The sequence below is a fragment of the Anomaloglossus baeobatrachus genome, chromosome 6 (genome assembly GCF_048569485.1).
Source record: "Anomaloglossus baeobatrachus isolate aAnoBae1 chromosome 6, aAnoBae1.hap1, whole genome shotgun sequence".
Lineage (NCBI taxonomy): Eukaryota > Metazoa > Chordata > Amphibia > Anura > Aromobatidae > Anomaloglossus > Anomaloglossus baeobatrachus.
Genome location: NC_134358.1, coordinates 299,201,551 through 299,216,961, shown reverse-complemented (window position 1 = coordinate 299,216,961; position 15,411 = coordinate 299,201,551). Strand labels below are relative to the sequence as shown.

Here is a 15,411-nt window from a genome sequence, read left to right as displayed (position 1 = left end):
CAGAGCTTATTTTATATAAAAGAGGGAGTTACCAGTGTGATATCTAATGACTGTCATCATCACAAGTGCTGCAATAAGATCAACAGGGCGGCAGCGCCAACACAGGGCGGCAGCGCCAACACAGGGCGGCAGAAGTGAAGTTTGTCTCCTTACAATCACATTTGCAGTTACAGTTGATATCTCATAGTGCTGGCAGCTCTGCTACAGACCTGTGCCCGATTATAACCAACACAGTGAAGCAAACATGAAACTTGTCTTATTGGAAACACATCTGCAGCGCTGTCAGCTCTGCTGTACTGCCACCTTTCCGCACATTGGCAGCCTGTGAGATGGAAGCTGAAACGCTAGGAGAGGACACCTGCAGTGTAAATGTGTTTGTAATGGGACAGCATTCACTTCTGCTCTACTGTGTTAGTTCTGCTCTCACTGCAGAGCGGTGTATGACAAGAGCAGATTGTCAGTCATTACATGTCTCACACTCTTAAAGCCTCCTTTAATTTAAAATAAGCACTGAAGGCAGATTCTCATGCAGATGTGTCCTGCCCATAGATCTTAACATCTCATTTACATATAAGAAAAAAAATGTCGATTTCTCTTGAATAAGACGTGATCGAAGAGATCATTTTATTGAGCTTCCTGTGACCTACATGCCCATACAGACTGCTTAGGAGGGTTTATCCTACTAACAGATTCCCTGTAAGCACATTCATATTTAGGAGGTTGAATGATGGGTAGAACCTATGCTTTCTTCTCTATTTGGGCATACGACGAAAACCATAGTAGTAGATTGGCTGCAAGATGTAAGTCCTACCACAGCAGGCTTAGTAATACTATGTATGCATGTTTATGAGGAGACCAGCAAATTACTCTGTTGTCTACAATAGCCAGTTTAAATCTCCAAATTTCGACCGGAACACCTGGAAACTAAACTTACTGCCAGAGTTGTTTTACTTTTGACATTGCATCTAACATTAAAAAGAAAGCAGAATAATATCAGTAGGCGCACACACACACACACACACACACACACACACACACACACACACACACACACACTAAGATACCCTTAATAAAACTACCACTAGACCATGAGGTCATATTTCCGGTAACTAGGAGTTTGTGCTGTTATACAAGGCCTTCCTATTTGCATTTGTTTAGCGCTATTTAATAACTGCAATGATTGATGATATTTTGCCATCAGTAAAAATAATAAGTCTTTCACAAAACTCTAACTTTATTATTAAAAACTTTTTGTTGTGTTTTTCTGTCAGAAGATAGAAATTTGGTGCAGCAAATACTCAGCATGCACAATCACACAGAGCCTAAAGATCACGCTGCAGCACTGTGACAGCACATCTAGTGATTACTGTACTTAGGTGTCGCATTGCTACTTGCAATTCCAAGTACAAGGCAGGTCACATTTAACTTGTCTATGACTACGTTGTTTGTTTTTTGTTTTTTTAAGAAAAAAAAAAAACAATCAAAGTTCTAAAAAAAAAAACCAACAAACTATGTGACAACAAGTCGCAGACATATTGCACAAATAATTTAGCTTGCAAAACTCTTCTGAGTCACTCATGGACATGCTGTTTAGCCCCAGCCTAAGATGCACCACAATCCGTTATTTTTTTTCCCTAACATAGCAATTTGACATCACAGTTATATTAAAAACTATACATTTATACAAGTACTGCACAAAATGGATCAAGAGTTAACCCATAACATACAACCAGGGGAACAGATTCAACAGACAAATGTTTTCAGCATCTAAGGCCGGTTTCACAAATCCAGCATTTCACCGTTTTGCTGGATCCGTCACACTCCAGTACAGTGCAATACAGTACAATGGCATTGCGGCAAGCTCCAGTCACATGACAGCATGTGACCAGAGCTTGCCGCGATGCCATTGTACTGGAGTGTGCCGGATCCAATCTGGCGAAATGCCGGATGTGCGAAACCGGCCTAATCCACTCATTTTACTTAAAGCACCACTCCAGCGGGGTTTTTTTTACTGTACCACTGAAGTGGTGCTTTACATGCATGTCCCCTGCCTTCTTTAAAAACTCACCTTCTGGTGGCTTCATCCGCTCCAGTCCCATGGCGCCATCTTGTGACTGCACTTTCTGACTGGCCAAAAGTCAGAAGTAAGATCACAAGCTGTATGAAAGCCAGAACAAGGCTCTCATAGACTTGTATTGAGTTGTGACCTCCGGCGAACTAACTCCATGAAACACTGGAGAAGCCGGCAAGTCACAAAGTGGAGAACACCGACAGATGCGGCGGCGATAGAAGATGAAGACGCTGGAAGGCGTGATTAGAACAGGGGGCAGGGGATATTTGCATATTAAGTAAAATATAGATTTCTCTGAAAAGCAGAAGGAGATAGAAGATGTAAAGGTGTCAATAGATTTAGGCGTCAATGGATTTCTTTACCAGGACACATGGACAAACAATATCTGACATTACAGTGTGACATAGCTCAACAATTGTAACAAAGGGAGCGTGGTTCATATAAAGCTGGTCAAAAGCCACTCACCAAAGTGGCATCGGACTTACTAGTTAGCAGGTGAGTAGAGGTTGTTTAATTTTATGAGAATTCCTGCCATCAGGTAACGTATCAGCCTATAGGATTTTTATGGACGCTTTATTATGAATCTGCCCAATAAGGATTCGTAAGTCCTCAGGCCGAAGCCTGATGTAATTAACAACAAGGATTGACCACTGCCAAACTGATGTTATCTTTTGGGATGTCAGCATAGTGCTGATCATGTCGGTTATGTCTTTTCAATAGCGGTCAGACAGCAGGTCACCAATAACACTCAGGTTTACGGCACAGGGCAGTATTACCACTGAACAGCACTAGAACAGGATTCTACCTACATAGACGCTTATCATGAAATCATGGTACAAGGCGATTCACTCGCTACTCTACACTGAGAAATTGCTGTAACTTATAAACGAGATGGTCAACCATACTGAAATTTGGACTATACATACCCTGTACAACACAACATATATAGGATAAAGAAGTGACATCTGTACAATGATGTGCACTTGGGCTACAGCTCAACTAGGTATGAGATCATATGAAAGAATTATATTTTACAAATAGTGCTGATCGGAGCTACAAACCAGTTATAAAGTTGATCCAACTACTTTAGAAGTCAATAAACCTTCCTGAGAAGGAGTGATACAATGTTTCAGGGTATAACGCCACTGCAGGAAGGAAGGGTTTCTTCACTTTCATTTCCTCTAAATGGCTTGGAATTAAAAGAGCCAGTTTCCACAAAGTCCTGATTATATCTATAACTGAAGTAACAAATAGAAATATACCTATACAAGGTGGTAAGAAGGCTTTAAATTTATCACGTCCCTCTTTGCTATTTTGGGTGCAGTAGCCTAAATACTCATGCGGAGCCCTGGTTCCATTTATAAGCGAGGGTCAGCCATCCCCAGTTTATAGGTTGTGTCTCGTCTCAGACACAAGACCGAGGATGTGACGGCTACAAGTGTGTGAACGTGCTAAACAGATTTCCTCAGAAAAGCGGCTCCAGCACAAAGTGCTCTCACACCCTACAGATCCACAACACTTTTTCCAGGCAACCCTTGTCCTGAAGGGAATTTAAAGTCCATTACTGAGAGATTTAACTGCAAGATAGTTCAGTAATAAAAGCTTTATGCAAGATTTTAGTAGGAAATATGCATTTTTATTACAAGCTCCAGCTACAAGGAAGCTATTCTTCACAACACTGCCAACTATTCCGTTCTTAATGAAAACATTAACTAAGCCACATTTCCCTCACATTACATAAGTGCGAGATGAAAATAGTAAAGAGTGAGCACTACCATGCTCTGGTGCTCAGTACTTGTAATGACTAGTGACTAGTGATGAGCGAGCACTACCATGCTCGGGTGCTCAGTACTTGTAACGACTAGTGATGAGCGAGCACTACCATGCTCAGGTGCTCGGTACTCGTAACGACTAGTGATGAGCGAGCACTACCATGCTCAGGTGCTCGGTACTCGTAATGACTAGTGATGAGCGAGCACTACCATGCTCAGGTGCTCGGTACTCGTAACGACTAGTGATGAGCGAGCACTACCATGCTCAGGTGCTCGGTACTCGTAATGACTAGTGATGAGCGAGCACTACCATGCTCAGGTGCTCGGTACTCGTAATGACTAGTGATGAGCGAGCACTACCATGCTCAGGTGCTCGGTACTCGTAATGACTAGTGATGAGCGAGCACTACCATGCTCAGGTGCTCGGTACTCGTAATGACTAGTGATGAGCAAGCACTACCATGCTCTGGTGCTCTGTACTTGTAATGACTAGTGACGAGGAAGCACTATCCTGCTCGGGTGCTCAGTACTTGTAATGACTAGTGATGAGCGAGCACTACCATGCTCAGGTGCTCGGTACTCGTAATGACTAGTGATGAGCAAGCACTACCATGCTCAGGTGCTCGGTACTCGTAATGACTAGTGATGAGCAAGCACTACCATGCTCTGGTGCTCTGTACTTGTAATGACTAGTGATGAGCGAGCACCATCATGCTCGGGTGCTCTGTACTCATAATGACTAGTGATGAGTGAGCACTACTATGCTCAGTACTCGAAACGACTAGTGATGAGCAAGCACTACTATGCTCGGTGCTTGTAGCTAGTGATGAGGGAGCACTATTATGCTCAGGTGCACGGTACTCGTAATGAGGAAGCACTACCATGCTCAGGTACTCGTAATGAGGAAGCACTACTATGCTCAGGTACTCGGTACTTGTAATGACTAGTGATGAGCAAAAACTACCATGATTGGGTGCTCGGTACTTGTAACTAGCGATGAGTGAGCACTACCATGCTCAGGTGCTCGGTACTCGTAATGAGTTGTGATGAGGAAGCACTACCATGCTCAGGTGCTCTGTACTTGTAATGACTAGTGATGAGCAAAAACTACCATGATTGGGTGCTCGGTACTTGTAACTAGTGATGAGTGAGCACTACCATGCTCTGTACTTGTAACGACTAATGATGAAGAAGCACTACCATGCTCAGGTGTTCGGTACTCATAAGGACTAGTGATGAGGCTAGAGGCTAGAACTACTATGCTCGGTACTTGTAACTAGTGATGAGCGAGCACTACCATGCTCAGGTGCTCGGTACTCGTAACGACTAGTGATGAGCGAGCACTACCATGCTCTGGTGTACGGTACTTGTAAGGAGAAGGTGGGACATTCAGATAGGACACTCGATTGCCAAGTATAACGAAAGTCAATGGGGAACTCCAGCATTTTTCCTGAACATGTCCCATAAAAATGCTTGCATCCCCTATTGACTTCCATTATACTCTGGTACTCGAGTCGCTCTCATCTAAGTATCCAGCTGCTCATTACAAGTACCAAGCACCCGAGCGTGCCTCCTCCCCCGTTCATCGTGGACATTGCTTCTGTATATTTGGTGGTGACTCATCACTAGTTGAAAGGGCACAAGAATTTTAATTTTCTCCCAAAATTAGTTCAGAAAGAGTGTTACAACTTTCCTCAAGAATAATGGTGCTTTCCGCAGTCTCTAAGTTTGCTGGTAAAATGGCTGGATAATACAAAGGTTTAAAAACAGAGTGTTTTTCCCCATCTCAGAGATTTTTTCAGACACCTGCACCTATCAGACACTTGAGGCAGGTCATGTGGATAAGCCATAAATGCAGGCTCAACCTCTAGGTTGTTCAACTCAAGAACCCATGTTCTTTATATAGTTCCACAAATCTCTAAAAGAAAATGGGCACCCTGAAGCCTTATCTGGTGACCGCTGTGAAAACAATGGGTGAACGTACAATCGTTGACCTCTAATAACTTCTTTGAAAACTTTCTCAAAAACAGCCGGCTATTTACAAAACTCCTACAGAAGCCAACGGAGATAGCCACAAATGTGTGACTACATACCACTGACAGCAATTGTGAGACGGGTCGGGGGACCCCCATTCTCTAGACAGGAGCAGGTCAGAGGTGGGGCTTCCTCTACCAGACATAAAAGGGCATATCCAAAGCTTATACCACTAATGTCAGAGATGGAGATAACCCTTTATGGCATATTCTGTAGATTTATATTATGTCAGTCCATCCTCTGGGACGCACATCTATGTAAAGAACGGGGCTACGTCTACATTTATTGTCTATCGGGAAGCGACCAATGGCCCCTAAACAGGCAGATCGGGGACCACTGTTCATCACATAGGTGTGAGTGGCAGAAGTGGTCCTGTTACCAGACATTTATACAATATAGTTACAACCAGGTATCACAGTCATTAAGTTAACACTGTTGTCTGATCAATTATTACATAACACTAGATCCTTAGTAAACAAACATTTCACTTGCAATCACATTACTGCGTAAACAATTGGCTAGACTGCTAATAACTATTTTTCTGCATCCCTCCTATGTCAGGAAATGAGGACACAGTCATTATTAGAGATAACGTGAGAACAATGGAGAGATTGCACAATTCCTAAGAAATTAAATCTATAATGCTCGGCCATACTCCGCATGGAATGTTTTATACTATGCTGGGCCATAGGAGATAAGTAAACATTACAGCTCTTTGTGTTTTCCATTTTTCTATAAGTATTTGGTGCAGATATAAGACAGCTTTTCTTTTTTGAGGAGAAACACAAAGCAACTATGATTTTTACATGTGTTTTCAGGGTCCACATAGAAGCCTATAGGAAAAAAAAACACCTAAAAACCACTAAATTCAACAGCTTTCATGAAATCACAGGCGCAGTGTAAATATGCAACGTTTATGGGATCATGGCCTTACTGATCACTTGATGTTCTTAAGTGCATTGTGGGGATGATATGAAGATAAGGTATGAGGGTAATGCACATGGTGTGTGGTCTCTTAAAGCTGGGCAGGAACCCACCCGAGGAGCAGACTTTGCCCTATTATTACAAAGGCCATAACATTAGGCTTGGACCACATACATCATAGGTCAATTGTGCTGCTGCCAAAATAAGGGCCTGCTTGTTGTTTGTTGGACACTGGCTGATGGGAGCGTGGTCGTCTCACCATAGGGCACCACACTGCAGCCGTCGTCTGCTTCAGATTCTATAGAAGCGGTGACACTGTATTCCATAATGTCACGTAACCCTCACTTTATCCAAGACTTCAAAACCCTCTGGTATCTCTGCAGAACCTCTCATATGCGGTATGGAATGTACAGAAGAAACTGCCGAGTCCATGTGGCTAGTAAATAGAGACCATGTATGTTATACACCCACACAGCTCCCCACAGCACTACACACGTACAGCTGTATAACACTGAGTATACTACGTCATACTGTAACATCACTATACTGCACACATACAGCTGTATAACACTGAGTATACTACGTCATACTGTAACATCACTATACTGCACACATACAGCTGTATAACACCGAGTATACTACGTCATACTGTAACATCACTATACTGCACACATACAGCTGTATAACACTGAGTATACTACGTCATACTGTAACACCACTATACTGCACACATACAGCTGTATAACACTGAGTATACTACGTCATACTGTAACATCACTATACTGCACACATACAGCTGTATAACACTGAGTATACTACGTCATACTGTAACATCACTATACTGCACACATACAGCTGTATAACACTGAGTATACTACGTCATACTGTAACATCACTATACTGCACACATACAGCTGTATAACACCGAGTATACTACGTCATACTGTAACATCACTATACTGCACACATCCAGCTGTATAACACTGAGTATACTACGTCATACTGTAACATCACTATACTGCACACATACAGCTGTATAACACAGAGTATACTACGTCATACTGTAACATCACTATACTGCACACGTACAGCTGTATAACACTGAGTATACTACGTCATACTGTAACATCACTATACTGCACACATACAGCTGTATAACACTGAGTATACTACATCATACTGTAACATCACTATACTGCACACATACAGCTGTATAACACTGAGTATACTACATCATACTGTAACATCACTATACTGCACACATACAGCTGTATAACACTGAGTATACTACGTCATACTGTAACATCACTATACTGCACACATACAGCTGTATAACACTGAGTATACTACGTCATACTGTAACATCACTATACTGCACACATACAGCTGTATAACACAGAGTATACTACGTCATACTGTAACATCACTATACTGCACACATACAGCTGTATAACACAGAGTATACTACGTCATACTGTAACACCACTATACTGCACACATACAGCTGTATAACACTGAGTATACTACATCATACTGTAACACCACTATACTGCACACATACAGCTGTATAACACTGAGTATACTACGTCATACTGTAACATCACTATACTGCACACATACAGCTGTATAACACCGAGTATACTACGTCATACTGTAACATCACTATACTGCACACATCCAGCTGTATAACACTGAGTATACTACGTCATACTGTAACATCACTATACTGCACACATACAGCTGTATAACACAGAGTATACTACGTCATACTGTAACATCACTATACTGCACACGTACAGCTGTATAACACTGAGTATACTACGTCATACTGTAACATCACTATACTGCACACATACAGCTGTATAACACTGAGTATACTACATCATACTGTAACATCACTATACTGCACACATACAGCTGTATAACACTGAGTATACTACATCATACTGTAACATCACTATACTGCACACATACAGCTGTATAACACTGAGTATACTACGTCATACTGTAACATCACTATACTGCACACATACAGCTGTATAACACTGAGTATACTACGTCATACTGTAACATCACTATACTGCACACATACAGCTGTATAACACAGAGTATACTACGTCATACTGTAACATCACTATACTGCACACATACAGCTGTATAACACAGAGTATACTACGTCATACTGTAACACCACTATACTGCACACATACAGCTGTATAACACTGAGTATACTACATCATACTGTAACACCACTATACTGCACACATACAGCTGTATAACACTGAGTATACTACGTCATACTGTAACATCACTATACTGCACACATACAGCTGTATAACACTGAGTATACTACATCATACTGTAACATCACTATACTGCACACGCACAGCTGTATAACACTGAGTATACTACGTCATACTGTAACATCACTATACTGCACACGCACAGCTGTATAACACTGAGTATACTACGTCATACTGTAACATCACTATACTGCACACATACAGCTGTATAACACTGAGTATACTACGTCATACTGTAACATCACTATACTGCACACGCACAGCTGTATAACACCGAGTATACTACATCATACTGTAACATCACTATACTGCACACGCACAGCTGTATAACACTGAGTATACTACGTCATACTGTAACATCACTATACTGCACACATACAGCTGTATAACACTGAGTATACTACGTCATACTGTAACATCACTATACTGCACACGCACAGCTGTATAACACTGAGTATACTACGTCATACTGTAACATCACTATACTGCACACGCACAGCTGTATAACACTGAGTATACTACGTCATACTGTAACATCACTATACTGCACACATACAGCTGTATAACACTGAGTATACTACGTCATACTGTAACATCACTATACTGCACACGCACAGCTGTATAACACTGAGTATACTACGTCATACTGTAACATCACTATACTGCACACGCACAGCTGTATAACACCGAGTATACTACGTCATACTGTAACATCACTATACTGCACACATCCAGCTGTATAACAGGTCACTGACTGTATATACTGTCATACTGTAATAACACTATTACACAGCTGTATAACAGGTCACTGACTGTATACTATTTATGTCATACTGTAACATCACCTACAGCTGTATTACAGGGGACTGACTATATACTATGAATGGCATACTGTAACATTACCATACTATACTAACACCGCTGTACAACAGGGGACTGACGGTATACTATGTATGACATACCGTAACATCACCATACTGCACATCTACAGCTGTATAACAGGGGACTGATTATATACTGTAACATCACATATGCAGCTGTATAACAGGGCACTGACATTATACTATGACATACTGTAACTTGTAACATCATCGTACACATAAAAGAATAACAGGGGACTGACTGTAACATCACCTACTAAACATCGGTATATAGCTGTGTAACGGGACTGACTGCGTATATAATGTCATACTGCAACATCACCTACTACACATAAAGAGCTCTATAACAGGGGACGGACAATATACTATGGCATACTGTAACATTACCATCCTACTCATATACAGCTGTATAACAGGGGACTGACTGTACACTATGTATGTCATACTGTAACATCACCATCCTAAACATCTACAACTGTAGAATGGGGCTGATTAGAGATCCTGTGTGTTATATAATGTCATCACCGTCCTATACATATAAAACTGCATAACAGGGGAATGACTGTATATACTGTCATACTGTACAATCACCTACTACTCATATACACACAGTATTATGCATGTCATACTGTAAACATCTACTACACATATAGAGCTGTATACTATGTATGTCATACTGTAACATCACCATAGTACACATATACAGCTGTATACCACTGACTGTATACTATGTAGGTCATACTGTAACATCACCATAGTACACATAAGTGACAAGTGATCCTGATGTGTGTTATACAATGCCGTCACCATGCTACCCATATGTGGCTAACAGGGGGCTGGCTGCCTATTCTATGAATATCAGTATACAACCAACATAATACATACGGTATATAAAAAGCTGTATAACAGGGGACTTTGGGTCCGATGTCCGTTGTAGAGTAGTATCATCATGGCACACATAGGAATACATATATAAACAGCTGATAACTGACAGTAAATTCTATGCAAGTCACATGGTATCAGCCCCATACTACACAGAATATTACATGGATACACTCCTTTATAACGGGACCTATGGGGAATCATATTTATGTCATAAAGTAATATCCCCATGATACACACAGCTGTATACAGGAGACTGTATACACCACGTTACACAGCTGTATACACCAGGTTATACAGCTGTATACAGGAGACTGACTGTATATACCAGGTTATACAACTGTATACAGGAGACTGTATATACCATGTTATACAGCTGTATACAGGAGACTGACTATATACACCATGTTATACAGCTGTATACAGGAGACTGTATATACCATGTTATACAGCTGTATACAGGAGACTGACTATATACACCATGTTATACAGCTGTATACAGGAGACTGTATATACCATGTTATACAGCTGTATACAGGAGACTGTATATACCATGTTATACAGCTGTATACAGGAGACTGTATATACCATGTTATACAGATGTATACAGGAGACTGACTGTATATACCAGGTTATACAACTGTATACAGGTGACTGTATATACCATGTTATACAGCTGTATACAGGAGACTGTATATACCATGTTATACAGATGTATACAGGAGACTGACTGTATATACCAGGTTATACAACTGTATACAGGAGACTGTATATACCATGTTATACAGCTGTATACAGAAGACTGACTATATACACCATGTTATACAGCTGTATACAGGAGACAGTATATACCATGCTACACAGCTGTATACAGGAGACTGACTGTATATACCAGGTTATACAACTGTATACAGGTGACTGTATATACCATGTTATACAGCTGTATACAGGAGACTGTATATACCATGTTATACAGATGTATACAGGAGACTGACTGTATATACCAGGTTATACAACTGTATACAGGAGACTGTATATACCATGTTATACAGCTGTATACAGAAGACTGACTATATACACCATGTTATACAGCTGTATACAGGAGACAGTATATACCATGCTACACAGCTGTATACAGGAGACTGACTGTATATACCAGGTTATACAACTGTATACAGGAGACTGTATATACCATGTTATACAGCTGTATACAGGAGACTGTATATACCATGTTATACAGCTGTATACAGGAGACTGTATATACCATGTTATACAGCTGTATACAGGAGACTGTATATACCATGTTATACAGCTGTATACAGGAGACTGTATATACCATGTTATACAGCTGTATACAGGAGACTGTATATACCATGTTATACAGCTGTATACAGGAGACTGTATATACCATGTTATACAGCTGTATACAGGAGACTGACTATATACACCATGTTATACAGCTGTATACAGGAGACTGTATATACCATGTTATACAGCTGTATACAGGAGACTGTATATACCATGTTATACAGCTGTATACAGGAGACTGTATATACCATGTTATACAGATGTATACAGGAGACTGACTGTATATACCAGGTTATACAACTGTATACAGGTGACTGTATATACCATGTTATACAGCTGTATACAGGAGACTGTATATACCATGTTATACAGATGTATACAGGAGACTGACTGTATATACCAGGTTATACAACTGTATACAGGAGACTGTATATACCATGTTATACAGCTGTATACAGAAGACTGACTATATACACCATGTTATACAGCTGTATACAGGAGACAGTATATACCATGCTACACAGCTGTATACAGGAGACTGACTGTATATACCGGGTTATACAACTGTATACAGGAGACTGTATATACCATGTTATACAGCTGTATACAGGAGACTGTATATACCATGTTATACAGCTGTATACAGGAGACTGTATATACCATGTTATACAGCTGTATACAGGAGACTGTATATACCATGTTATACAGCTGTATACAGGAGACTGTATATACCATGTTATACAGCTGTATACAGGAGACTGTATATACCATGTTATACAGCTGTATACAGGAGACTGTATATACCATGTTATACAGCTGTATACGGGAGACTGTATATACCATGTTATACAGCTGTATACGGGAGACTGACTATATACACCATGTTATACAGCTGTATACAGGAGACTATATACACCATGTTATACAGCTGTATACGGGAGACTATATACACCATGTTATACAGCTGTATACGGGAGACTGACTATATACACCATGTTATACAGCTGTATACAGGAGACTATATACACCATGTTATACAGCTGTATACAGGAGACTATATACACCATGTTATACAGCTGTATACGGGAGACTGACTATATACACCATGTTATACAGCTGTATACAGGAGACTATATACACCATGTTACACAGCTGTATACAGGAGACTATATACACCATGTTATACAGCTGTATACAGGAGACAGTATATACCACGTTACACAGCTGTATACAGGAGACTATATATACCATGTTACACAGCTGTATACAGGAGACTGTATATACCATGTTACACAGCTGTATACAGGAGACTATATACACCATGTTACACAGCTGTATACAGGAGACTATATACACCATGTTATACAGCTGTATACAGGAGACAGTATATACCATGTTACACAGCTGTATACAGGAGACTGTATACACCATGTTATACAGCTGTATACAGGAGACAGTATATACCATGTTACACAGCTGTATACAGGAGACTGTATATACCATGTTACACAGCTGTATACAGGAGACTGACTATATACACCATGTTACACAGCTGTATACAGGAGACTGACTATATACACCATATTACACAGCTGTATACAGGAGACTGACTATATACACCATGTTATACAGCTGTATACAGGAGACAGTATATACCATGTTACACAGTTGTATACAGGAGACTGTATACACCACGTTACACAGCTGTATACAGGAGACTATATATATACCATGTTATACAGCTGTATACAGGAGACTGTATATACCATGTTACACAGCTGTATACAGGAGACTATATACACCATGTTACACAGCTGTATACAGGAGACTATATACACCATGTTATACAGCTGTATACAGGAGACAGTATATACCATGTTACACAGCTGTATACAGGAGACTGTATACACCACGTTACACAGCTGTATACAGGAGACTGTATATACCACGTTACACAGCTGTATACAGGAGACTGTATATACCACGTTACACAGCTGTATACAGGAGACTATATATACCATGTTATACAGCTGTATACAGGAGACTGTATATACCATGTTACACAGCTGTATACAGGAGACTGACTATATACACCATGTTACACAGCTGTATACAGGAGACTGACTATATACACCACGTTACACAGCTGTATACAGGAGACTATACACACCATGTTACACAGCTGTATACAGGAGACTGTATACACCACGTTACACAGCTGTATACAGGAGACTATATATACCATGTTATACAGCTGTATACAGGAGACTGTATATACCATGTTACACAGCTGTATACAGGAGACTGACTATATACACCACGTTACACAGCTGTATACAGGAGACTATATACACCACGTTACACAGCTGTATACAGGAGACTATACACACCATGTTACACAGCTGTATACAGGAGACTATATACACCACGTTACACAGCTGTATACAGGAGACTATACACACCATGTTACACAGCTGTATACAGGAGACTGACTATATACACAGCTGTATACAGGAGACTGACTATATACACCATGTTACACAGCTGTATACAGGGGCAGTGCAGAGCCCATTCCTTCTCACACATCAGCCTATGGAGTCCTCTGTGCAGGACACAATGAGCAGAGACTTTCCCGGCTCCGTGCAGAGGGCACAATACCTGCGATATGAGGGGGACCAGCGTCTGCTCCACAGATTTGGTTTTGATTTCCAGTCCACTGTCCATGCTGAAGCCCGAGGAGGAGGACGAGGAGACCCCGCTGCTGCTGCACGGTGAAGTAGCCATTCTGGAGGCCGGCAGTCCGTATGTTGTCCTCCCGCTCTGCAGTCACTGTGTCCGTACAGCTCCCGGGGACGTCCGGCTCAGCAGAGCTCCTCAAGAATGAAGAGCCGCTCCAAACTACAAGTCCAGGACTAGAGCTATCCCCGCCACAGAGCCACGCTGCGGAGGCGCCCCCCGCCCTCACCCCGCCTGCCGCCACAGCCCCGCCTGTATCCCCGCCCCGGGAGAACGGACTGAGCGCCGGCAACTTCTCATTCTTCTCAGACTCCTAGGTGAGCAAACACAGAGCCGGCTCCGAGTGTCTGCATCCGGCCGTAAAACTGCAGCCTGCTCCAAGTGTCCTCAGCCGGCAGTGACCCTGGAGCCGTCTCCGAGTGTCCTCAGCCGGCAATGAGCCCGGAGCGTGCTCCGAGTGTCCTCAGCCGGCAATGAGCCTGAAGCCTGCTCCGAGTGTC

General features: G+C 41.4%; 1 protein-coding gene across 1 annotated transcript in view; it reads right to left on the bottom strand.

Annotated features, from left to right (window-relative positions):
• CTNNAL1 (catenin alpha like 1) overlaps positions 1–15,124 on the bottom strand; it is a 321,643-nt gene extending 306,519 nt beyond the window's left edge. Inside the window, exon 1 of the mRNA XM_075314887.1 lies at positions 14,834–15,124. Within this exon, the coding sequence (XP_075171002.1) occupies positions 14,834–14,959 (126 nt within the window). The 5' untranslated portion in view covers positions 14,960–15,124. The remainder of the gene's footprint in view (positions 1–14,833) is intronic.
• Positions 15,125–15,411: the final 287 nt, after the last annotated feature.